The sequence below is a fragment of the Taudactylus pleione genome, unplaced genomic scaffold, assembly GCF_031769625.1.
Source record: "Taudactylus pleione unplaced genomic scaffold, aTauple2 ptg000046l, whole genome shotgun sequence".
Classification (NCBI taxonomy): domain Eukaryota; kingdom Metazoa; phylum Chordata; class Amphibia; order Anura; family Myobatrachidae; genus Taudactylus; species Taudactylus pleione.
Genome location: NW_028284448.1, coordinates 5539496 through 5567138, shown reverse-complemented (window position 1 = coordinate 5567138; position 27643 = coordinate 5539496). Strand labels below are relative to the sequence as shown.

General features: G+C 46.2%; 1 protein-coding gene across 2 annotated transcripts in view; it reads right to left on the bottom strand.

Annotated features, from left to right (window-relative positions):
• The window catches only part of CRYBG1 (crystallin beta-gamma domain containing 1), a 396888-nt gene that overhangs the window by 39616 nt on the left and 329629 nt on the right, over window positions 1–27643 (bottom strand). For both annotated transcript variants that reach the window (XM_088460440.1, XM_088460441.1), the window contains 7 exons: window positions 21557–21683; window positions 20787–20822; window positions 11261–11415; window positions 10939–11065; window positions 7556–7701; window positions 6185–6311; window positions 1757–1789 (listed from right to left, as the gene is read on the bottom strand). In XM_088460440.1, the coding sequence (XP_088316566.1) occupies window positions 1757–1789; window positions 6185–6311; window positions 7556–7701; window positions 10939–11065; window positions 11261–11415; window positions 20787–20822; window positions 21557–21683 (751 nt within the window). The remainder of the gene's footprint in view (window positions 1–1756; window positions 1790–6184; window positions 6312–7555; window positions 7702–10938; window positions 11066–11260; window positions 11416–20786; window positions 20823–21556; window positions 21684–27643) is intronic.

The following is a 27643-nucleotide window of genomic DNA, read 5'->3' as shown; positions in this document are numbered from 1 at the left end:
GTGTCTCAATGTGGGAACAGATTTGGAGAAGGGATGTAGGACGTTCCAGCTCATCTCTATATTGCAGTGCCAAAATACATGCAGCCAGTATTTTCCCTCCATGCATCATACATGTAAGCATTTGCACCCCTTGCATATCAAGATGGTTAATCAATGTTTACACCTTTTATATGGATTTTCTATTGAAGTTAAATGAGACTCAATATAAAAATGCAATGTCGTGTCATATACACATGAAAAGTGTTTTCATTGTTATTTACAAGTGTGAAAGTTGTATTTTTTTATATATAAAATGTAATTAAACACGAACAAAACCCAATATCTGTTGTGTCCATCTTTAAAAATCAGATGGCAATATTCTTTCCTGCAGTAGTGGAAAGGTCATACAATATAGGTCCAAAACTTATAAATGAACGACTTTCAGCTAGGGAGGTTTATACGCAATCAGCCACAGCTACATAGTGCTGCTGATTGCAATCATCATTGCAGCACCACAAAATAAAGGCCCCCATACATCAGCAATCTGAAAACCACAATTGAACAATTTGAAGATTTATTGCCCGATTTTAGGATTTCCCAATCTAGCAATCTGCGCCCATACATTACAGATCTTTTTCAGTGATTTGCAGATTATTTTCAGCAAACACAGATCTGCCAATCTTGAAAGGCCCATCCTTTTACTAGTAACAGTCTGCAAATCTGCTGATCCTCTACATACACTAGCAATCTACAGCACCAATCCATCTGTGAAATCCAACATGTTGGACAATCTGATTCAACAATTCCAATCACTTTTTGGTTGCAATCTGCGATCTGTGAAGCCCATACATTGCAGATTTTTATACACAATTGATTGCAAATTGCAGAATTACCACAATCGATTGCTGATGTATGGGGGCCTTAACATGTTGGATTTCACAGATCGATTGGGGCTGTATATTGCTAGTGTATGGAGATGATCAGCAGATTTGCAGACTGTTACTAGTAAAAGGATGGGCCTTTCAAGATTGGCAGATCTGTGTTTGCTGAAAATAATCTGCAAATCACTGAAAAAGATCTGTAATGTATGGGCGCAGATTGCCCTAAAGGCCCCCATACATCAGCAATCTGAAAACCACAATTGAACAATTTGAAGATTTATTGCCCGATCTTAGGATTTCCCAATCGAGCAATCTGCACCCATACACTACAGATCTTTTTCAGTGATTTGCAGATCGATTGCAGCAAACACAGATCTGGCAATCTTGAAAGGCCCATCATTTTGCTAGAAACGGTCTGCAAATCTGCTGATCATGTCCATACACTAGCAATCTACAGCCCCAATCGATCTGTGAAATCCAACATGTTGGACAATCTGATTAAACAATTCCAATCTGCGATCTGTGAAGCCCATACATTGCAGATTTTTATACACAATCCATTGCAAATTGCACAATTGCTGCAATCCATCTCTGATGTATGGGGGCCTTAAGACTGGGCAATAAATCTTCAAACTGTTCAATTGTGGTTTTCAGATTGCTGATGTATGGGGGCCTTTAGACAATCTGATTTAACAATTCCAATCACTTTTTGGTTGCAAATGTTCAGTTGTGGTTTTCAGATTGCTGATGTATGGGGGCCTTAAGCCAGGAAACTCAGCAAATTGTGCAGGCCTAGCATACTTTATATGTCCATTACAATAATATGGTGCCTGATCGTTGACAGAAATGATGACAGAAAATCTTAGTTAACGAAGACTGTTAGCTGTGATACATACCTTATAATTTCCTCCAGGAGTTTCAATGTTTTCCTAGAAGACATGAAGAAAACAATTTTAGTTCAACATATAAAATTAAATAATCTCAGAATACCCTTATTACAAGGCTTGGGTCTTATACACAGTGTCCACATCCATACCTGCATTCATAAGAAGTTTTTTACTAAGCACATGGCAGAACATATTGGTTTTCTACTTGTGCGCCTTAACAGTCTGCCCAGCGCCTAAGAAATAACTAAAATTGCTCCTTGATTGGGGCGTGGCTTGGAGTAGTTTAGGGTAGGCAGCATTTTACCAGCTCTCCCGCATATATCCTGAATATATCCTTGCCAGTTAACTATTCTGGCTTTATGGACGCTACCAGAGTCGGTTAATACCGTTTGACTCCTTTGGTGCACCGTGCTAGATTCCTGTTCTGGCAATTTACATTCTATCTCCCCAGAGTTGAAGTTGACCTGTCCATCCTGCATGCGGTCCGGTGCCTCTGTACCTACTCTAGGTCTCTGCTGCTGCTCATCGGGCTGATACTTACCTGCTGGTCTCTCCCTGGTTTCCGGCCACGACTTTGGTGCTACGGGACCTCCGCTGTCGGTTCTCTGCAAGCTCTGCCTCGCGCTGCCTGTTTGAGCTGTGCTGGAAGTAGTCGCCACCATTTTGGACTTCTCCCTGATCGGCCGTTGCGACTCTTTAGTCTCCTCTGGAACGCTGCTCCTGGAAAGGCTGTTACCCTTCGAGCGGGCTTCTTGTTGTTGGCTGGGATATCATCCTCCTGTTGCCCATCGTGGAATTCTCCTCCTGGCCTCGGCATATGTAAGGGCTGGCGGCCATCTTTACTCTGATGCAGTGGCGGTGAAGTTTACGAAGTTCTGGTGATATCAGCCATTTTGCCATCCTATTTCTGGGTGTTCAGTCGTTGCTGTTGTACCCCTGATGGTTTGTCCTTTATCTCCATTACGTGTGCCGAGATACCAGGGTTTACCACTTCAATATGCCTCTTCTGTTCCCCTTCATATGTGCCGGGATGGGACTGTCACTTCAAATTTACCTTTTCAAGGGATAGAGATGTGGCCGGACTAATACTACTATTTTGAAGCATGTTAATATGTTTAGTTGCTGGAAATTCTATATATCCTGGTGTTGTATGTTTAATTCAACTTTTCTCCTGGTTCTATTTAAGATCTGTATTGCCACTTCTCCAATGGAATGTACTAAAATTTAAAATGTTGCGGGAGGGCTGGGGCTTGTCTGGCTTAGCTTACGGCCATTAGTATATTGCCCCTGTCATTTATCCTTTTTTTCAATTCGAGGGTGGGGGGGTGAGGGTTTAGGTATATTAGTGTAGTTAGCGGTGGGATGGGGGTTAAGGGATCCAAGTATGCCTGGGTTGGGGTTAGGTTATACAGGGTGGGGGGTTATGAGGTGGTTTGTTTTGGGTTATGGGGTGGTTTCTTTTTTATTTATTTTCTGAGTGGTTGTGTTATTTGGGCAGATGTGGCAATTCAACATTGTGTAGTCATGCAATTGATATGTGCAGAACCACCGGGATAAAAAGTAGATAATTTTTTTGTTTGTTATTTTTTTTTATTCTGTGTACTTCTATCCGGTATATAGGCCCGAATGGCGCCTTCGGGCTCCTATTAACTTCTGTTTATATGATGTTGACTATACGCTATATCCTGCTTTTTTTTCTTTTGTATATATGTCAATAATTTATGTATAATATGCTATGTCATTATATATTGAATACCATTTTTTTTTCTCTTATGTCTGCCACATTATGTTTGGTGTATTGTGAAAATACTGAATTTAAAAAAAAAAAAAAAAAAATTGCTCCTTGATTACAAAAAGGAGAAGAAAAAAAGAAGATATTTAGGAGGTGCATAGTGGAAAAGACCAACTTCCCACTTTTATCAACAAAATAAATGTTTCAGTTCTACAACACTGGACGGTTTAAACATAGAGCTCTATTTAAGAATGAGCCAAAACCTTTTAGCACTCACTAAAGTGATTATGGCACCAGTTCTGCATTTGGCAAACAGCGGTAAGCTTAGTTTACCTCTGTTTGTGACTGTACTGCCATCTATAGATGGTGTTAGCGGTACGGTCTCCAATACTGGCTCTAGGGACCTAGTAAAAGACTTCACTGAAGCCTTCCAGGTTTTTTGCCGTGCCTTTGCAGGTTGAATGACAATGGAGATTTGAAAGTCACACATCCACATTACTTAACAACCCATTGCTGTCAGAAGCTTAACAGAGGACACCCCCAAGGAGAAGGATACCACTGAACCTAAACAAACAGGTAATATTAAATACTGGCAGCATATTCGTATGCCACCAGTATTTAATATTGTTGTTAAACTGAGCCCTTATTCATGAACCTATTACAAATAATGAAAGTGCCTTTATTATACGTTTCATATAGTGTGTGTAAAGCTGCACTTCTCCACTGAAAGCCTGTACTTTTAATAGGACCTGTTTGGTGGATGATACACTTGTAGGTGCACCTACCACCTGTAAAAAAAACCCCACAATACCCGAGTACAGTATGCCGCTTGATTATTAACAAAATGGTCAGTGTGCTCTGCCCCCAAATTGTCATCCAGCCCTGGGAGACTATCAGTAATCATGTTTAAATTTACATTTTACATATAAGAGGACAATTTAGATGCCAATTTAGGGAAGATTGAGAGAACAGATTTTCAATCACCATTGCAAGCAGAGCCCTGCTCCAAGCTATAATTACTTGCCTTATTGTGCCTAAAGCTGCATACACACGGTACAATCTGCACAGCCAACGATATCGCTGAACGATTTCCCTTCAACTTTCTGTATTGCAGGACAAACGATATTGGGTGTACACACTGATAGATATATCTATGATGGATATCTTTCAGTGAAGTCATCCTGTCACATCTCTGAACAGGCAATTCATGACAATATCGTCAGGTTGGCCTGCATGTACGGACGACCGAACGATATGAACGATTTATCGTTGAACGATATCTTTATCGTTGAACAAGATCGTTATCGTTCATAGATATCGTACTGTGTGCTGTGTACGCACCTTAACACAGAGTGATTCTTATGATTCGCATAGAGGGCCTGATTCGGGGTTGCACGCAATTCTGAATGTGGACGCATCATGTGATTTTTAGTAAGCTGCTCATTGCAATGCGGACTACATATACAAATTAGAGCTTTTACAAGTGATTCTGAGTCGTGAACATCTTACTCTCCTCTCAGTCAGCTGAATAGGCATTACTGGGTGGCAACTGGGCATCCACTTCCACCAAGTAGGTGTAAGTGCCGTTACTAGTGATGACGGCTACACTCGTGGCAGGAGGGCTGGGGGCAGTACAGTCACATGTGTTCGCGCATGACTTCAGATCGCAGAAAGCAGCCAGAATTGCAACCACATTATGTATCTAAGAATTGGCCCCAAATAGTTAATGCCACCCCTCTGTAGAGATTATGAACCAATTTGGGGATTGCTTCAGTTTCCCTTTCACTACTCTCTGGCAGTCTGCACTATCATATCATCCTACTGTATATGAGTCAGACAGAGGAGGCTTTCCCAAAAGATAAAGAAACACGGGAGACAAAAATATTGATTCTCTGATTCCAAAATGTAGCTATATCAACACCTCTTTAGACATGGAGTAAAGTAGTTCAATAAAAGTACAAATATAAATTCCCCTTTAAATATATACTGTACAACAATCCAATAACACAAAGTGCAAAACAAATCAGAGCTTAGGGTGTTTATGATAGTTACCTATCTAGTTAGATGAGATCATGAGTATTTGTATACAGATCTCAAATAAAATTGTATATTATAATTTAGAACACGAGAAGTCTGTAAACAATAGAATAAGAATAATGATAATATGTTAAGACGTAGGGACCTATTTATCATTGATGGCAGCAAGGTCCTGAAAAGTATAATTCCTGTTATATAATAAGATATTTCCAGACTATGCACACCTCACCCAATACACTGCAACAACTTTAATGTATGCACATCGCAGCAGTATACATATCGCGGCAATAAGGAATTCATTTTGGGGCTATTTATCAATCTGTTCTTGCCAAGACAGTTTCTCCAAGAAGTCTTTCCTGCAGTAGAATAAATAGTAAAGTGATAGCATATGCTATCCCTTTACAGCACACATAGAATGGCATTACCTATCAGGGATTCAAGTCCTAAAAGCTTGGTTTTCGGAGCTTAATTAACTGGGGGTAGGTCGCATTTCCAATGCAAAAAATTGGGGCCTCCAATATTGGTAGATAAATCATACTGAAACTGCTGCGGGTGATAACTTTAATGAATAGGCCCCTAATAGAAAAAGATTTATAAAAAGTTTGCAACTACAGTATTATTACACATTTTATATCTGACAACTTCCTAGCAATTTAAGATGGACTCACCAGAATTACAGGTTGGACCGAGGAGATCTTGCAATTCTTGGCTCCCCAATCACTAAAGTTATAGTACATTCCCTTCTCCAGTATATATTGCTCCCCGGTAAAGTCAGGGCATTCATAAGCTACCCACCTGTTTGTACAATGACATAAATAAAACTCAATTATATCACACTGTTACCAACACTTGAACAGGACAAAAAAAACAGTTGTAGTCTATTGTACATTGCATTAAATCCAGAAGATAAAGGGTAAATGGAGGACACAATGTATATGACATTTATTAGCAATGAACGCAAGTAAATGCAAAATGCAGAGTTGTAAAATGAGGGTGTAATCCATAATAGCGAAGGTCTCTGTATCAGGCCTTTAATCCATTAATGACCAGAGTATATTAAATCTCAGTGACCATTTCCAAGTGTATTTTTGCTATGTGCTAGTTTAGCAAACAGTAACATTATACTTACTTTGTGTAATTAACGGGATTGTTTTTGGTAGTGTATTACTACTATTAAATGTCGGCTTTTAAGTCAGTATATACAGGATTTTTTCCACAGTTTTCTAAATGTCAAGTTAGAAACTATTTATTAATTACTACAGCATGTTCCAACATGTAATAACAAATTTGGAGGTCAGTGACCTTCCAGTTCATGTTAAAACATGATCACATAAACTAACAGTGGGTGCATCTTGGGGAACACGGACTCAGGTCTTCCCTGCCTGCCAGCACAGATAAAGCTATTGTATACTGGATCCAACACTTACTAATATGCAAACTGCTGCAAAATATGGTTTACATTGAGTCCAATGGGGGCAGGCTACCTTCGTTATAGTATAATATTTATACATAAATAAAATCCCCCGTGTTTCTTACACTACATAATCATCATATTTGGTATCCCTAAATTCTCAAGAGCTAGTTGATTAATTATGTTGAGTGACTTTTTAGGATTGGGTCGAAGTAACTATGGGTAAATCATGGACAAGTTTTAATATTGTTTTGCTAAATATTCTTGTTTAAAAGCAGTGTAATATAACTAAAATAAAACTAGAGGTATTTCACTATGCAACCAAATGAAAGCCCGATCTGTCCTGTAAAAATACATTGAGAAATTAATAGTGTAAACAAAAGTAACTGAAAACCAATATCAGATACCCTGGTTATGAATGGGTTAAACAACAAATTTATTTTTTTACTCAGAGGGGGGGGGGGGGATTCAATTAGCTGTGGGGTTCACCCCGCAGCGAATGGATTGCGCTGCACGATTCAATAAGTTGCGGAAACCCAGTGCGCTAATTACCACAGGCAGTATTTTTAATGCACGAGGAACCCCATTTTATGCGGAATTATTTGGAATTAAGAAAATGGACACTTACACTCCACTTAATACATGAATTGATTGCGTCTTCACACCAAAGCCAGTTTCTTCCATGTTTGATATGATTCCCAGGACATTGATGTTGGGAGCCTTTTCATTAAGGTCCTTTTCACTGTACATTGTCAGGTGTGGTGTTGAGTAGTCCTGAGGGTTAAAAGTAAATACAAATCCTTTTCCATTAAAAGGCAAAAACGCTAAACAATCAAATGTAAGTAAAATAGCTCTGATCAAAGGACTGAACGCTCTAGTTGGCAGCATAACACTTCAGCGGGAACATCATAGTAAGGATAGATGTATAAGAAGGGTCAAGACATTTAGATTATTTCTTTACACACTTCACGTTTTATACTATAACTAGACAGATGGTAGAGAATTCAACAGAAGGAAGAAAATCTGGTCATTCTATAGACAAAATTTTATGTCATTTTTAACCACCCTTTCACACCCTGAACTCTACATAACAATTAGTAATTAAACATAGTAGCAATTTATTAAGTGTAACATTCAGTATGTGGACAATATGGAACAATTAGTTTTGCACACATGTGCCTATTGATCTGATGTCTATCTGCTCGGGAAGAGGGACCCCATTTTGGGGGGGTTCCCACTTTCAGAGGACTGCCAGTCCTGGGCTGATCAGTTTGGAGCTGGAGAATGGTTTGGTAGGGGGACCCCATTCTGTATCCCCCCTGCTGTTGTGTCATTACTACCCCGGCTGGTTCAGCTCGGTGCTGATTAGAGTAAAATAAGGGGAATCCCACTTCGGTTTTCCTCATGATTTTCCCCTACCAGAATTGGCTCAGAGGTCCAGTGCTGGTTATGCTTTTTTTGGGGAGGCAATAACCCCGGACCGTTTTTTTTAATTATACACAAACGAGGGCTGATTGAAAAATAATGAGACTGCCTCTGTTTTTCTATCCCATAGGTAGATGTGGCAACGCTATGCTGGTTATTGTGAAGATCATGCATCAATGTTTCTGAACCTGCAGTTGGACTGCCGTAGTCTTGTTTGGTCACAGCAAGTGGAAGATCTACGTACGTTTCATCATGGCGGATGAAGAAAACGTGTTTGAGATTATGGTCTACTGCACCTATTTGAGTCGTTGAAACGCTACAAAAAATTTAGTGAATGTGAAGGACGCTACTTTGAAAATGAAAAATGTTCAGATCCTGTGGAGTCAGATTCTGAATAAAAATATCAGTCTCATTGCTTTTCAATCAGCCATCGTGTATATATTATAAGGGCATGGTCTTATATTAAGGCTGAATCGAATAGACAGAATTCTCCCATAGGGAATTCCTGAGATGGGGGCATGGTGTTTGAGGGGGCTACATCTCAAAAGCCATTGGACGTATTGGGCTGAAATTTGGCATGGACAGGTAAAACTTACTCAGTGCTGCATGCCAAATTTCAGGTAAAAAAATTAAAATAAAATAAATTGTAATTTGGAACAATCTAAAGTTTAAACTGTTAATTTTTTTTTTCCACTTCCTGTTTGGTCAAAACTGGCACTTTTCTGCTTTAGTCTATGGGTGATTTTTGTGAAGGCATAACTCATGATAGAGGACGAATTAGGACTTGGGGATGGTTTTGTTAGGTAGCTCTTGTTCCAGTGTAGGGAAATTGAGAAATTACATTTTTTTAACAATTGGCTAAAATATGCCCCATGTTAGAGATGGGAATGTCAACTTGCTGCACATGCTCAGTAGGTGGCCTCCCGCAGGAGGTGTACAGTGGCTTCACTTGGGTGCACAAACATGGCCCGCATCCCGTTTTTACTATGTCCTCAGGGCAGCAGGAGACTTTCTCCTGGGTCGAGGAATGTGGCACACAAAGTAGCGCTGTCAGATCATGATCCCCACTGCCGCTGTGACATTATATGACGGCTTCTGCTGGAGTCTCCGGGAATTGTAGGGATGGAGCACTGGGCAGCAGGGAGATGGACTCTGCTAGCAATGGGATATCTCGCTGTGGAGTATGTGACTGGCCACTGATTAGCACGGCATGTGGTCACCTTGTTATCCGCTCTGCAGTCAGCGCCAAGCAGGGAACCATCGGGAGCAGTGTGTACGCAGCAGCGCATCGCTGCTTCTTCCTATGTTCCCAGCCGGCTACTACTCAGGATTCCTGCCGGGCAGGGACCCTAGAGCAGAAGGCGGCCATGTGCTGGGCTGCTGCAGCAGCAGAGGAAGCAGGACACAGCAGCAGTACAACTCCAGAGGACCGCTGCTGGTTGCTGGAAGGTGAGAAGGAAGCGGGGTGCTTCTGTGTGCTGAGGGGTGGGAGGGGAGAGGGACACTGCTATGTGCTGGGGAGTGGGAAGAGGGGGTACTGCTGTGTGCTGGAAGGTAAGAGGGGGGGCGTTCCTGTGTACTGAGTGGTGGGAAGTGAGAGGGACACTGCTGTGTGCTGGAAGGTGAGAAGGGAGGCGCTTCTGTGTGCTGAGAAGAGGGGGCTGCAGTGTGCTGGGGGGTGAGAAGAGGGGACACTGCTGTGTGCTGGGGAGTGGGAAGGGGAGGGGTTGCTGTTTGCTGGAAGGTGAGCTCTCCTGTGTGCTGGGGAGTGGGAGAGGAGAGGGACACTGCTGTGTGCTGAGGGGTGGGAAGGGGGAAACACTGCTGTGTGTTAGGATGGATAAACTGTGCTTATACACTACATAGGGGAGGGGTGCTGCTGTGTGCTGGGGGGGGGAATATACTGTCCCCTCACATATATAAAAGTCCCGCAGGTGGGAAAAGTTGCGGTGACTGAGAAATGCCAGATGCATAGATGCTACGCCCTCCGCAAGTATGGATGCACAATAACAAAAAAAGAAACAGCGGCACTGAGGGTCTTAAGCAAAAGAACGTGTATTATCATCAACGTTTCAGGGCTAAGATGCCCTTATTTTACCTTGACAAAAGAGCATCTTAGCCCAGAAACATTGGTGATAATACACGTTATTTTGCTTAAGACCCCCAGTGCCGCTGTCTCTTTTTTTGTTATATATACACATACATACACACATATATATGCCGCAAAGTCCCACAGGTGGGAAAAGTTGCGGTGACTGAGCACTGCCAGATGCATAGATGCTGTGCGCACAGCATCTATTCACCAGGAGTGGAGAGCTTGGAGGTTGCTCGGCACTTACAGTTGTAAGTGCTGGGCACGACCCCAAGTGTGACAAATTGGAGGCCCCCTTCCAGATGGCCACGCCCCCTTTTCGGGAGCGCGCACGCTTTCGACACACGCAGAGACTCCCTGCCGGCACCCCCAGCGCCCTGCCCGCAGTCTAGCGGGAACACTATCTATATGTATATCCATTACACTCTTAGTATGCATACCACAGACACAAGTATATCACAGCAAATATTGGTCTGAGTGAAGAACACACTTACAGATAAAATAGGACGTAATGACTGCAGCAATCCGTTGTAACCACCCCAATGTTTCCACTCCTCATAATCACCTTCCTCCAGCAAATACTGGTGACCTTCACATTCAGGCTTCTCATAGCCAACCCACCTAACAAGCAAAAGTCAAACAGTGAAAATAGCAATGATTTAAAACGAAAGTACCATTTCATTGTTTATCACTTATGATGTCCAAAATCAATACTGCATAAAGAACAAGTTGCTACAACTAGGACATGAACTCATAGAACTGATAGAAAGTGTCCAAGACTACAAAGAGAATTCCAATAAGGAAAATTATACTCACAACCCACTGAGAACTCTCATAGACCCAACAGTCGTAAAAGGAAGTCCTGGCTCCTCTCCATTTCCTTCTAGTGTTTCTAAAGTCCCAAATGTCAATATTTCTTTTTCCAGCTCCACTTGTCTCCCTTCAAACATGGGTTTCTCAAATATAACTATCTAGTATATGACAAAAGGAGACACATAACCATCACTAATACATTGTCACATAAAAGCATATCAAGATAGCAAAACAATTATTCAGCAAATGTTAAAATGTATAGTAAATATATTTGTTTCAGTAAAATATTTATCTTTAAAAGCAAGAACAATGCATACAAGTCCCAAAACGGTTACTGTGAGACATGTTATCATCTAGGACAGGGCTGGCCAAACTCAGGGGTCTAGTTACTAAGCAGTGTTATGAGACGGAGTGAAAAGTGATAAGTCTGTGACAAGGTGCCAGCCAGTCAGCTCCCAACTGTCATTTTTCAGCCTGTGAGATGGCAATTGGGAGCTGATTGGCTGGCACCTTATCACAGACTTATCACTTTCCACTCTGTCTCATAACACTGCTTAGTAAATAGACCCCTCAGACCTTAAGATCTCCTAGCAGTTGATGTTTTCCAAACCACCTGTGGATCTTTTAAAATGTGCCAGCAATGAACACACTTGTCCACCAGCTAGGAGGTCTGGAAAACTTGTAGAGTTCCTTCAGTATCGAGCTTGGCCAGCCATCATCTAAAAGATTTTGGCATCAAAAAAGCAGGGACCCCAGACTATATAAGAACAGGTGGTCGTCCTAGTGATTGATGGCTGCAACAAGAACCAGTTATAAGAAGCATGAAATTGACTGAGCAGTGCTAGTGACTATTCTCTGTAGTTTAAGACTGTACATGGTATACATTAATATGAATATCCTTTGTCTTGTATCACAATCACTTATCTGTTATTCAAACAGATTTGTACTTTTGAAATATATACAGATGTGTCCACATACATCTATTCTGAAAGTCGTGTTACACAAAATGTGAGTGCTGTGTGACTCGGTAGCACCGCATGTCTTTGCATGCGACTTTCTCCCTTAAAATGCATATTATTTGTAAAGCGAATAGGACGCACAAGCAGTTTATGCTGAATAAAATGATATGTGGCATGCCTATATTCTGTGTGCCACTGCGGGTGTATTGGCATGTGAAATGCTACAGTATCAATGGCTGTGACACTGTAACTTAGCATTTTGCATGCAGATACACCCACACACTGATGATTGGCTGAGTAACACATCAGACATTGCCACAACCAAATCTAATCTGTATATAGCAGAGACCCATTCAACCAACCATGAGCTGTTCAGTGAACATGCCCAGGTTGGCAAATCCTGCGTCTGGACCCGGGGACTCTGGAAGCGCTCTAGGGCTCCCCACCTGCCACACCTACCTGCATATCCTGACTCCACAAGGTATTTCCTTCTTCTCTGCTGTACTCTCATCAGGCACACTGCTGTGCTTGTCCTCATTCTAAATTTCTCTGAGCCACTGTGCCTACCCACTCTTCAACTGTCCAATCTATACGACTCGTTAGAGCTCAGTCTACTTCTTACTATTCTAATTTATTTGTTTACCAACATCACCTACTTATATATATTGTATTTAGTGGGCATCTTGGGTCTCAAAAATTCCTGGGACCTTTTGCCCAGGCTCGAGCACATACTTTTACTCTAAGTGGTGGTATAGCCACAAATTCACATTATTATACTCATGTTGGCATTTGGTTCAATATAATTGTGATTTTTCTGTATGAATACACTATACTCAGGATTTATCAGATATTAAAGCTTTAAGTGGTTGCATATACTGTGATACTTATATACAGTAACTTGAGCCACTGCAAAACCTATGCTCACAATTACTATTTGCTGAATGTAGTATTGTTTAAGTAAGTGTGAAAAAATATGAGATATGGTAAGAACTTACCCTTGTTATCTCTATTTCTACGAAGTCCATAGGGTTCCACAGGATACCTTGGGGTATAGGTGTGACGTCAGTCGCTGGGCACCATAGAGTTAAGCTTTTCAGCCTCCCAGGATGCACTAGGGTCCCCCTCCTATACCCCGCCCCCGAGCCAAGGCACCTCAGTTAGTTATCAAGCCATAGGCCGGAGGAGAAGGAAGAGAGAGAAAAAAGATCTGGCCACATACAAGAATCACATTCTCACCAGAGGGAGACGGAAAACCGGTGACCAGAGCAAAGCCCATCTGCAGCACAGGTGCGACAGGGCGGGAGTCCTGTGGAACCCTATGGACTTCGTAGAAATAGAGATAACAAGGGTAAGTTCTTACCATATCTCATATTTTCTACTTCAGGGTCCATAGGGTATCCACAGGATACCTTGGGGATGTCCCAAAGCAGTATCCTTTAAGGGTGGGGACGCTCCTGTGCAGAAAGGAGAATCCGCCGCCCGAAGGAAGCATCCTGAGAGGCGAAGGTGTCAAACCTGTAATACCTCACGAAGGTATGGACAGAGGACCACGTAGCAGCCTTGCAGATCTGAACTGCCGAGGCACCACGTCGAGCTGCCCACGAAGGACCCACAGACCTAGTGGAATGAGCCTTCACAGAAGGAGGAACCGGCAGGCCTTCATGAAGATAAGCTTCAGAAATAGCCATACGGATCCAGGCCGCCAAAGTTTGCTTTGAAGCAGGCCAACCCTTTTTACGGAAGCCATAGAGGACAAACAAAGCGTCCGACTTCCTAAACGAAGAAGTGCGGTCAACATAAGCCCTTAAGGCCCGCACAACATCCAAAGAGACCTCACCCACGGAAAGACCCGGTGAGTTAAAGGCCGGAACAACGATTTCCTCGTTAACATGAAACTGGGAAACAACTTTGGGAAGAAACTCGGGCCGAGTGCGTAGCACTGCCCTGTTCCCATGAAAAACCAAGAAAGGGGGTCTACAAGAAAGAGCCCCTAACTCAGAAACACGTCTCCCCGAAGCAATGGCCAGAAGGAAAACAGTCTTAGCTGTTAGCCATTTAAGATCCACTGAGCCCAGTGGTTCAAACGGCGGTCCTTGGAGAGCCCTCAGGACCACAGCCAAATCCCAAGGCACCACAGGTGGAACAAAGGGCGGCTGAATGCGGAGAACACCTTGCATAAAGGTGCGCACATCCGGGATTGTAGCAATCCTACGGTGAAACCAGATAGGGCCGAAACCTGTACCTTCAAAGAAGCAAGGCGAAGCCCATGATCTAGTCCCGCTTGCAGGAAGGCGAGAATCCGAGACAGACGAAACTCCCGCGGTGCATAACCTCTCGGTCGACACCACTGGAAGAACGTATGCCACACGCGATGGTATATCCTCGCGGAAGACGGTTTCCGAGCTCGTAACATGGTACGCACCACAGAGCTGGAAAACCCCCGGGGACCTCAGCATGGCCGTCTCAACAGCCACGCCATCAAAGACAGCCGAGTCAGGTCCGGGTGAAGGCAAGGACCCTGAGACAGAAGGTCCGGTCGTAGCGGTAACCGCAGAGGACTGTCCACGGACAGACCCTGAAGGTCTGAGAACCAGTGCCGTCTGGGCCACGCGGGAGCTATCAACAGGAGCGTCCCTCCTTCCTGTTTGAATTTCCGGATTACCCGTGGAAGAAGGGAGACCGGAGGGAACAGGTATGCGAACCGGAACGTCCACCGGACGGACAGAGCATCCACCAGAGACGCCCCTTCGTCTCTTGTGCGAGACCCGTATACCGGCAACTTGTTGTTGTGCCGGGACGCCATGAGGTCGATCTCTGGAAGACCCCACCTGTCCACCAGCAGTTGAAAAACGTCCGGGGGCAGGGACCATTCCCCCGGATGAACGTCCTGGCGACTTAGAAAGTCCGCCTCCCAATTTAGCACTCCCGGGATGAAGACCGCTGATATGGCCGGAAGATTGCGCTCCGCCCAAACCAGGATCCGAGAGACCTCTACGAGAGCCGCCCGACTGCGAGTTCCTCCTTGCCTGTTTATGTAGGCCACGGTGGTAGCGTTGTCCGACTGGACCTGCACCGGGTGACCCTGGAGAAACCGATGTGCCTGCTGGAGAGCATTGAAGACCGCACGGAGTTCCAAGATATTTATTGGAAGCTCCGCTTCTGTCGGCGTCCACCTGCCCTGGAACAAGTGTGGACCCGAAACTGCTCCCCAGCCCCGAAGACTGGCGTCCGTTGTCAACAGGACCCAATTTGGAACCCAGAACGGACGTCCCTTGTTGAGGTGGGTCGTCTGTAACCGCCACGCAAGGGACAGGCGAACCTCCGGGGTGATCACAATCGTCTGGGACTTCAGAGACTGAGGCAGCCCGTTCCACTTGGACAGGATCAGGTGCTGCAGAGGTCTGAAGTGAAACTGGGCGTATTCCACCATGTCGAACACCGACACCATGGAGCCCAGTAACCTCATCGCCGAGTGTAGGGACACCCGGCGGCTGTGCAGACAACTGCGCACCCTTGACTGTAAAGCAGAGATCTTGTCCTCCGTTACGAAGATCCTTTGCTGTCCAGAGTCCAATAAGGCTCCAAGATGCAGAATCCTCCGAGACGGGATTAGAGTGGACTTCTGCCAGTTGATTAGCCAGCCGTGCCGTTGCAGCAGTGCAATGGTCAGGTCCAAGTGGCGTAACAGGTGCTCAGGAGATCCTGCCACCAAAAACAGGTCGTCCAAGTACGGCAACATGCGGACTCCCTGCAGCCGCAGAGAAGCCGCCATGACCGCCATCACCTTGGTGAAAACACGTGGTGCTGTCGCCAGGCCAAAAGGTAACGCCCGAAACTGGAAGTGGTCGCTGCGGATTGCAAACCTGAGGAACTGTCGATGGCGCAAAAGAATAGGGACATGCAGGTAAGCGTCCTGTATGTCCAATGACACCATGTAGTCCCCAGGTTCCAGCCCCAGAATGATGGACCGTAGGGTCTCCATCCGAAACTTCGGGACCCGCAAAGACTTGTTGAGTGCTTTGAGGTTGAGAATCGGACGATATGACCCATTGGGTTTCTGTACCAAAAATAGATTTGAATAGAAACCCTGGCCCCTCTGGGAGAATGGAACAGGCACTATAACTCCAGCCTGGAGCATAGTGTGCAATACCTTCCGCAGCTCCGTAGCCTTGTTCCGGTCTGATGGTAGACCCGTGGTGAAGAATCGAGCCGGGGGTCTGTGCCGGAAGGAGAGGGCGTATCCGTGGGAAACCACCTCCAGAAGTGTCTGTCGTAGTGGCCGACCAACACTGGGCGAACTGTAGCAGGCGGCCTCCCACCCTGGGATCCCCCAAAGGGAGGCCCGGACCGTCAGGCCGCAGGCTTGTCATCTGGCTTGGGGGCCGGACGTCTGGTACTCCATGCCTGCTTCCGGGGCTTGGCCGATTTCTTAGGACCAGCCTGTCGAGGAAACGACTGTGGTTTGGGCCTGCCCTGGGCCCTAGATGACCGAAAGGACGATGGTCCAGAACCAGAAGGAGCAGCGGCTGACGGGACACAAGCCGATTTGGCTGCCGCCAGCGTGGCCACAATCTTATCCAGATCCGGACCGAAGAGAACTTCTCCGGTAAACGGCAACGCCTCCAGACCCTTTTTGGAATCTGCGTCCACCTTCCAGGATCGCAGCCACAAGGTACGACGAGCAGCCACCGCTGCTGAAGAAATTCTAGACACCAGAGTACTAATGTCTAGGGCCGCCTCGTTGATATAAGTGGCCGAATCACGGAGATTTCCAATCAGTCCGCCTGTTCGGCCGGACAGTCGGAATCAAAAGAAGCCTCTAATGAATCCGCCCAGCGCTCCATCGCTCTGGCAACCCAGAAAATGGCCATAGCCGGTCGTGCTGCCCCCCCCGCAAGGGAATAAGCGGACTTCAGGCAGATCTCCACCTTGCGGTCCGTAGCATCCTTAAGGGAGGACATAGATGGCATCGGCATTGTGGCACTACGGACAAGACGGGTCACGTGAGAATCCACCTGTGGAGGGGATTCCCACTTTGCAAAATAATTATCCGCGAACGGATAAGCCACCGCCAGGCGTCTCTGCGGCTGGTATCTTTTGCCAGGCTGTTTCCATGCCTCCTCTAAATGGTCCATCAACTGACCCGAAAGAGGAAAGACTGTGGCATCGCCCTTCACATCTTTGAAAAAGGCATACTTAGATTTAGCCGCTGGGGGAACTTCGTCCTCAATCACCAAGGCTGTGCGGACCGCCCGAATAAGTCCAGGAATATATACTTTGGACTTAGCATCAGAGTCCTTAGTATGGAGAGGTTCCTGATCGTAAGGATCCAGAATCTCCCCATCATCAGACGTCCCCTCGTCATCCTCATAAGGAGCCGACAGAGACGCCACCGGCCGTTTATGCGGCCGCATCACAGACTCCCCTTGCAACACATCCGACAAGTGCTGTACAGAACTCGTCAGGGAGTTAACCCACGCTGGCTCCTGAGAAACCGGGAGTGGGGAAATAGGGAGACTGTGGGGTACCACCAATTGTCGTGGGAAACCCTGCATGGGTGACGACACCACTGACTGCTGGGATAAACCCATCGGTGTAAACGCGGGCTGCGGAGCTAACTGGCCCACTAAGGCTGTAAGCGCCTGAGCGAAACAAGCCCAGGGCGGCTCCTGTACCGGTGCTGTAACCGTAAGAGGCCACGCCATGGACAAACACTGCCGGCAAAGGCCCTCCGCGCTACCCTCCCCCTCCGCTAACGGTACTTTACACGTAGTACACTGTTGCCGGAGGGGAAAATCACTTTCGGGCATGATGGCACCACGTATGTGACCTCTCTCACCAATTATAACTTAAATAGGCGAGAGACCACCCTGCAGCACCGCACCGCAAGGGCTTAGTAGAAAGAACAAGGACAGTAATAAAGCTGACAGTTTAGAGAAAAGTTACAGGCAGCAGCGCTAGCACAGTCACATACAATGCAAAGAAAATCAATTCCTGCACTAACAGCGCTGATCACTCAACTATGCAGACACAGGGCCTGGTAGGACACAGTGCTGCATACACAGACCTGACCACAGCGGAGGAGAGGTATGCGGGGGGACCCAGACCACGATGCTTCCGTCCAGCGCTTCCAGCAGCGTTCACCATGCGTTCTGGAGAAGATGGCCGCCGAGGAGCAGAGAGAAGGCTGGCCTGGGGGAGGAGCGCTGCCACAGGACCAGTCGGCAGCGTGCAGAGAGGGCTGTGTGCAGCGGGGGAGGCGCCGGCTGTGAGACAGGGAAGGCGCGCTCCCCTGGCATGCATTTAACCCCTGGGACGCCGCAGCGCTACCGCTCTGCTTCGGTCCGCTGTCCCAGGGGGTAGTGGAAAGCGCAGGTTGGTCGTCTGGCTCCACGCTGCAGCCAGTCCCCAGGGAGCCCCCTGCCTGGGGACTTAGGACCATGTGACCAGCGGGGACCCATCGCGGGACCCCGCTGCTTACCTTTGTCCCCCTTGGATCCGGCCATGGCCCGGAACATCTGGGGTCACCGCTAGCTGTGACCCCAGATGCTCACCAGCATCCCCGGATCGGTACCGGCGTTCTGGTACCGGCGTTCTGGTACCGGCAGGGGTGTAGGGAAGACAGCATGGATGTCAGGACTGACTGTCCATGCTGTACATCCAGATGTGCAGCCACAGCTGCACTGAAGAAAGCTTCAGGGGCTCTTCTAGCCCCCACTCTGACAGGTGCACCCGACACCGGCCGGGCACCAAACTAAACTGAGGTGCCTTGGCTCGGGGGCGGGGTATAGGAGGGGGACCCTAGTGCATCCTGGGAGGCTGAAAAGCTTAACTCTATGGTGCCCAGCGACTGACGTCACACCTATACCCCAAGGTATCCTGTGGATACCCTATGGACCCTGAAGTAGAAACATATTACATTCATGCTGGTACTTTGTTTAATATAATTGTCATTTTGTGGTGTATTAATACCGCTGAGATATACACCTAGGACTTATCAGATACTGATGCTTTAAGTGCTTGCACATACTTTAATAACTACAAAGCTGACTACAAAAGTGACTGAAACCATTGCAAAACCCATGTTTATAATTATGTGCTGAATATAGTACTGTTTTAGCAGGTGTGATTATCAGGCTCTATATATTTGTGTAGAGTATAGCTACACTCTACTTTTGGATTTTTCCTTTTTGACTACCATTATACAATTAGCGGATTTATTACACAATTTCTCGAACGCGACCTTCAGGACCCTAATTAATGAGTGATTGCCCACTCTACTATCTGTCATTGCAGGCAGAGGCGGCATGTTTTCATACTGTCTATTATTGTTATTCTCTATTTTTCTTTCCCATCTACCACATATTTAGCCCTTCTCTCTTTTTTTTGTCTAGTGTATATGTATTTAAAAAAATATATTTTATTGGAATATTGGACTTCTTGATTTTCAGGTATTAGAGCGATATCTAGCCCATTTGGCATTTTTATGTTGCATGTGTGTTTTGTTAAAGTGAGTTCAACAATAAAAAGGAAATTGCTTTTATATATATTTTCATTTCTTAGTGTGTCCCTCAGAGGAGTACTCTCTTGCTTTCTTTTTTCTACTATAAATTATATACTTTTGGTAGCACCTTTTTGGATAATAAAATTTTTTCATGAAATTTACCCATATGGACTCATTTATCTAGTGCTCGGACCAGCTCCTCTTTCTGTCTTCAAGCCGCGTTACACATGTGCGCCATATGTCTTTTCATGTGACTTTTCATGTAAAACGCGGTTATATCTGCATGTGAAATGCTACATTACAATGTCAGCAGCTGTGACACTGTAACATAGCTTTTTGCATGCAGATACAGCCACAGTCGTACACAGAATATAGGCATGCCGCATATCATTTAATAAGACGCATTAAAGGGAAAATGTTGCACGAAAAGAGGTTTGATATAGATATATCCTATATATAAAATTAATTGGTGTTTGTTTATATATGTGTGTATGTCCGATTAAGCATTCGGACATCCCTGCACCAATTGGGATGAAACAAAAGCGAGGTGGTCCAGTTGAATCCTGGCCAGGTTTTAGGGGGGGTTAGGGTTCCGGATGGAGCTCCCGTTACATTGAACCGGGGAGCCTGTTCTAAGCCTTCCACTGGATGGATTTGCACGAAAACTTCACAGAGGGGTGGCATTTTGTCTGGGATTCCTAACGGAGTCGTTGGAGTTCCGGCTGGACCTCACGGCGGAGCACGCTAGGCCGAACTTTGACCCAGGGAGCCTGTTCTGGGCCTACCACTCGATGGATTTGGAAGATAACCATAATACGTTTTATTATGTGATATCACAATACTTGGTAGAAGTCTCACCAAAGTCACACCGAAGCTACAATGCTTCATTATTGTGGCAAATATCAAATATAAGTGAATAGGTTTGCCCACTGCTGACACTGGGTAACAGTCTCTGCAATCTCCCTGTCTGATGTGCCACTGCACTGCTATTTAGCGCCAAGCAGTAAGTGTTACAGGGGGTAGGAGAGTGTTAAACTGTGGTCCACATTTCATTCAGTGAACTTACCTTTGGCTCATATGGTATTTCAACTTTGCGACTTCCCTGTAGAAAGAGCACATGAGCTGTTCAAATAATATTCAAATGATACTTTTGATTAGTGCAATATGTATTTCATCTCTACTTATAAACTGTTTTACAAAATGGCACATATTAAACAAAATGTATTTCTGTTCAATGACTGAATAGTTACTTAAAGGGTCATTTTAATATGTATATTATATAATAATTCATAGTATTTAGACACACGTGCTATTGCAAAAAAATAAAAACTTCCACTTTCTGCTGTCATCTGCTATTTGTTGCTGATCTACAGTGTGCTTGAGACATGATGTGACTTAAAACCTGCATATGCTCGGTGTACTATGGAGGGATATAGAGACAATTGGGAAGTCTTATAGAAAAAGAAAAAGGTTTACTTTAAAAACAAGCATGTTTATTAAAGTGGTACAGGAAATTAACATTTTGTAATAATGTTGGAGTTACATTGGACTCAAAGGGGCATATTTATCACAATCCGCATCTCAGATGCAGATGGGATGTGATAATATTGCCCAAATTCGCAATGCAATATTTGAATACGTTGCAAGGATGTAACAAATATCGCATGTAGGGACAGAGCTTGCAAAAAATACTCTGAGAGTGAGACTGCGCATGCGCTGCCAGATATATATATATATATATATTACTCAAAGAATTACAATCACATTCTCCCACAGTACTGAATGCTATTTACTATAATTTCATTATCTGCAGTAGTTATGATACAAGGATCTCACCATTTTCAAAGGCCTCATGGATCCTATGTATGCTTCCTGGGTATTCCAAAATGAAAGGTCAGGGTACTCTCTGGGCTCCAAGATATATGGTACTCCTTCGAATCCAGATTCTTCATAAATTAACCATCTGTAAACAGAACATGCTTTAAGTGATAGACATAAGTTATGTATCCAACAAGGATTTGGGACCTATTGCAACATTGATAAAATAAGAATAGATAAATTACAGCAGGTAAACAAAAAGTAAAGAAAAAAATATCAAACTAGAATTAGATTGGACACCAGGAGCAGCCTTGTCAAAAATATATAGCCATCTATGCTGCGAGTATAGGTTTAACTTGGACATAATATTAGATATGGTAAGAACTTACCCTTGTTATCTCTATTTCTACGAAGTCCATAGGGTTCCACAGGATACCTTGAGGTATAGGCGATGGTGGCAGACATCGGGCACCTCAGAGTTCATTTTTCAGCCTCCCAGGATGCACTGGGGTCCTTCTCCTATACCCCGCCCCCGAGCCAAGGCAAATCAATTACGTAACAAGCCATAGGCCGGAGGAGGAGAAGAAAGAGAGAGAAGAAAGTCTGGAACACACAAGAATCACATTCTCACCAGAAGGAGACAGAAAAACCGGTGACCAGAACAAAGCCCATCTGCAGTACAGGTGCGACAGGGCGGGAGTCCTGTGGAACCCTATGGACTTTGTAGAAATAGAGATAACAAGGGTAAGTTCTTACCATCTCATATTTTCTACTTCAGGGTCCATAGGGTATCCACAGGATACTTAGGGGATGTCCCAAAGCAGTATCCTTTAAGGGTGGGGATGCTCCTATGCTGAAAAAAGAATCCGCCGCCCGAAGGAAGCATCCTGAGAGGCGAAGGTATCAAATGCATAATACCTCACAAAGGTATGGACAGAAGACCACGTGGCTGCCTTGAAGAGCTGAACAGCAGAGGCACCACGACGAGCTGCCCACGAAGGACCCACAGACCAAGCAGAATGAGCTTTAACAGAGGATAGTACAGGAAGGCCCTCATGAATGTGAGCCTCAGAAATCGCCATGCGAATCCACCCTGCCAAAGTCTGCTTAGTGGCAGACGAACCCTTCTTACGGAAACCATAGAGGACAAACAAAGAGACCGACTTCCGAAATGAATTGGTACTTTCAACATAAATCCTTAGAGTACGCACCACATCCAAGGAGGCCTCACCAGCTGAGAGGTCTGGGGAATTAAAGGCCGGCACTATTATTTCCTCGTTAATGTGGAAACTAGATTCCACCTTAGGTAAGAAACCAGGGCAAGTGCGAAGCACCGCCCTTGTCCCTATGAAAAATCAGAAAGGGAGGGCGACATGAGAGAGCCCCCAAATCTGACACCCTTCTGGCCGAAGCAATGACCAGAAGAAACACAGTCTTAGCTGTAAGCCATTTGAAATCCACTGAGCCCAGTGGTTCAAATGGCAGGCCTTGGAGAGCCCTCAGGACCACAGCCAAATCCCAAAGATCCACTGGTGGGACAAAGGGAGGCTGAATACGAAGTACACCTTGCATAAAGATGCGGACATCAGGAAGAGTAGCAATCCTACGCTGAAACCACACTGACAGGTAAGAAACTTGTACCTTCAGGGAAGCAAGGCGAAGACCGTGATCTAAACCTGCCTGTAGGAAAGCCAAAACCCTGGATATCCCAAACACCTGAGGATCACAGCCTCTAGGTTGACACCAAAGAAAGTATGCCACACTCTATGGTAAATTCTAGCAGAAGCAGGCTTCCGAGTTCTGAGCATGGTGTTAACTACAGAGCTAGAAAAACTCCTGGACATTAAAAGGCATGTCTCAACAGCCACGCCATCAAAGACAGATGACCCAGGTCCGGGTAATGGCAAGGACCTTGAGACAACAGGCCCGGTTGTTGAGGCAACAGCATCGGAGTGTCTATGGAGAGACTCCGAAGATCTGAGTACCAGTGACGTCTGGGCCACGCTGGAGCTATCAACAGGAGCGTGCCTCCTTCTTGCTTGAACTTCCGAAGTAATCGAGGAAGAAGGAAGAACGGAGGGAAGAGGTACTCAAACTGGAAGGTCCACCGGACCGAACAGAGAGTCTACTAGAAGAGCCTCCTTGTCTCTTGTTGTTGACCCGTACACAGGGGGTCATTCAGACCCGCTCGCGAGCGCAGGACGCTCACAAGCGGGTAGATGTTGCCCCACTGCGCATGCGCACGACGGAGGGAGCTCCGTCGTGCGCATGCGCGAGACCCGGATAGCGACGGGCTCTCCGTCGCTCCGGGTCTCGCACCAAAGGGGACATGCTGTCGATGTTGATTGACAGCCTTTGGTGGGCGTGCCAGGGCGTGGCTGCCAGACGGCCATGAGAACACCTACCGTCTGAAGCCGGCCCCACTGACATCACTAGTGATGTCAGTGGGAGTGATTTTGGCTCTGATAGAGCCAAAATCACTCCTGGGCTTGCGGCAGCGAGACCCTACCGCAGGGTCTCAGTCGCAAGCCCGATGGTCGCGATGGTCTAGACCATCGCGACCATCATCATGGACGCTCGCTATAGCTGTGGGTGGTCACCCACAGCTATGCGAGCGTCCAGGGGGACGCTCCATTTTCATGAAGGAGGGCCCTGATTCAGAGCGAGCGCTCTGGTCAGAGCGTTCGGCTCTGAATCAGGCCCACAGTCAGGAGACCATGAGGTTCATCTCTGGAAGGCCCCACTTGTTCACTAGGAATTAAAACACCTCCTGGTGAAGAGACCATTCCCTTGGATGCACGTCCTGACGGCTGAGGAAGTCTGCTTCCCAGTTGAGGACTCTTGGTATGAACACTGCCGACATGGCTGGGAGATTGCTTTCCGCCCAAGCCAGAATGCGGGACACCTGTGTCAGGGCTGCCGGACTTCTAGTTCCTCCTTGGTGGTGTATGTAAGCCACTGTGGTGGCGTAGTCTGACTGGATCCGTGAAGAACTAGTCTAGCTTGCTGAAGAGCTCTGAATACCGCTCAAAGTACCAATATATTGATTGGAAAAGCAGATTCTGCTGTCGGCCACCGTCCCTAAAGAAGTGTGGACCTATCACAGCCCCCCAACCTTGGAGACTGGCGTCCGTCGTCAAGAGGACCCAGTCCGAGATCAAAAATGGGCGTCCCTTGTTGAGGTGGAACGTCTGTAGCCACCAGGCCAGAGACAGCCATACCTCTGGAGAAAGCACCATTGTCAGTGTCTTTATCCGATGGGGCAACCCATTCCATCTGGAGAAGATCAACTTCTGCAGAGGTCTGGAGTGAAAACTCGGCATATTCTACCATGGTGAACTTCGACACCATGGATCCCAGTAACCTCATTGCCGAGTGAAGGGACAAATATGAATCTTTGCCTGTAACGCAGAGATCTTTTCCTCTGTCACAAAGATCCTTCGTTGTCTGTGAGGAACCACTTCCAGTTTATCAGCCAGCTGTGATTCTGCAACACAGATACTGTCCGTTGCAGATGGCCCTGAAGTACCCCCCTATAGACCCTGCTAATAGTAAAAGGTCGTCCAGATAGGGTAACAGGCGGACTCCCTGCATCCGCAGGTGGGCTGCCATAACTGCCATGACCTAGGTAAACATCCGAGGTGTCGTAGAAAGGCCAAAGGGCAGTACCTCACACTGGAAATGTTGATTGACCACTGCGAACCGGAGGAACAGCTGTTGAGCTAAAGCAACTGGGACATGCAGGTAGGCATTCTGAATGTCCAAGGACACCATAAAATCCCCAGGCTCCATAGCCAATATGATGGAAAGCAGGGTCTCCATCCTGAACCAAGGAACCCTCAAAGACTTGTTGAGGGACTTTAGGTTGAGAATAGGCCGTTAGGACTCATTGGGTGTCAGAACCAGAAAGGGGTTGGATGTAAACCCTGTTCCTCTCCGAGGCAACGAAACAGGCACTATAACCCCCGCTTGGAGCATAGAGTGCCCTACTTTCTGGAATTCCAGGGCCTTGTCTTGAACTGACTGAAGGCCTGTGGTGAAAAACCGTCTGGGAGACCTTCTGCGTAAGGAGACAACGTACCCGTGAGAGACCACTTCTCCTACCCAAATGACTGTAGTAGTCTGATACCAGCACTGGGTGAACTGAAGAAGTCGGCCTTCCACACTGGGGTCCCCCAGGGGGAGGCCCGTCCCGTTAGGACTGTTCTCTGGACTTACCCTGGGCCCAACAGGGCTAAAAGAACAAAGTTCCAGACCCTGAAAGAACTTGGGCCGATGGCAGACATGCGGATTTAGCTGCTGCCAAAGTGCTCACAATTTTTTCCCAGATCAGGGCCAAAGAGGACCTCACCATTAGAGGGTAAGCATTCCAACCCTTTCTTGCATCAGCTATCCATGAGCGCTACCACAGGTAGCGGCGCGCCACCACTGCTGCCGAGGAAATTCTAGAAGTGAGGAGACCTATAACTAAGGCTGCCTCATTAACATATATAGATCCAAGGCATCTGCCCCCAGCTTAGTCATAGCTGGTCTGGAAGCCCCCCCTGTAAGGGAGTATACGGACTTCCAACAAAGTACCACTTTGCGATACGTAGCATTCAAGAGAACATAGGCAAGGTTGCGGTACTCGCTAGGCATGTAATGAACTGCAGGAAATGGATAACCTGCAGCTAACATTCCTGTGATATCACTGACAAAGGGAATTCCACAGAATACCCTTTACACCTAAAAGTTTCGCGCCCGCGAAACCTCGCATTTGCGAAAAGGTCTCGCTTTGGCGAAAAAGTTTCACTCTGACGAATCCCAGACTGCCTACCTAGCGTGGCATACACACGAAACTTCATAGTCGAAGCGAAGAGTAGGCGAAAGGGCGCAATATGCGAATTCCGCCTAAAGCGTGCCCCATGTTGGCTTAAGGGAAATCCCTGCAACATGGACAGGAGGTAGTAGTCAGTCTCTGTACAATGGTAGAAAGAGAGAGGGAAACTACTGTGAACACTGCGTGAACTACCAGGGAGTACCTGCCTCGTAACAGGGAGAGTGGAGCAGCAGGGTGCACGTCATACCTGCAGGCACAACCGCATGGTAATAGCACACAGCATGCACTGGTTATAATGCGACCACATAGCATATACATACATACTGTATAGTAGTAAAGCAAAATACTAGTCCTGTCTGATGCTTGTCAAGCCGCAGGAACTTACTGCATAAATATGGCAGAGTGCAATACCAAGTCTCACAAATACATATATTATATAATTGTGAGAAACCCTAAGTGTTCACATCACCCTCCGCTAACAGTACTGAGCATGTGGTACGTTTTAGCTGTGGAGAATAATCACGTTCACTCTCAGACATGATGAGTGTAAACGATGTGTATGTGACGCACCACACAGAAAAACACTTTTCATTTTAACTGTGAGGCAATAAGCACCCTGCAGCACCGCACCGCAAGGGAGAGAAAGACAGGGATAGTAAAATGGCTGACAGTCAGAAGTGAAAATACAGTCAGACAGCACTAACATATAGTAACATACAATGCAGAAATAAATAACCTGCACTACAAGCACTATGATCAACTACGCAGACACAGAGCCTGGTAGGAAACAGTGCTGCATACACTGACCTCAGTGGAGGAGAGGTATGCGGGGGACCCGGACCACGATGCCCCCTGTATCAGAATCCAACAGCGTTCGCCACTTTTATAAAATGGCCGCCGAGGAGCTGATAGGAGACAGGCCCGGGGGAGGAACGCTGCCACAGCCCGCCAGACCGCTGTGGAAAGGCACTGTGCAGCAGGGGAAGCACTGCCTGTGAGACAGGGAAAGCACACACCCCTGGCATGCTGTTAACCCCTGGGACGCTGGAGCATTTTCCATACTGCTGCAGCCCGCTGTCCCTGGTGGTCTAGTGGAAGCGGAGGATCAGTACCTTGCTCCACGCACAGCCTGTCCCCGGGGAGCCCCCTGCCTAGGGACAAATAAGACTGTGAATCGGTGGTAACCCGGTGGTAATCGGGGGTTCCCGCCGCTTACCTGAATCCCGTGAATCCGGTCACAGTCTGGAATACCGGGGTCCCCGCTAGCTGAGACCCTGGTGCCCATT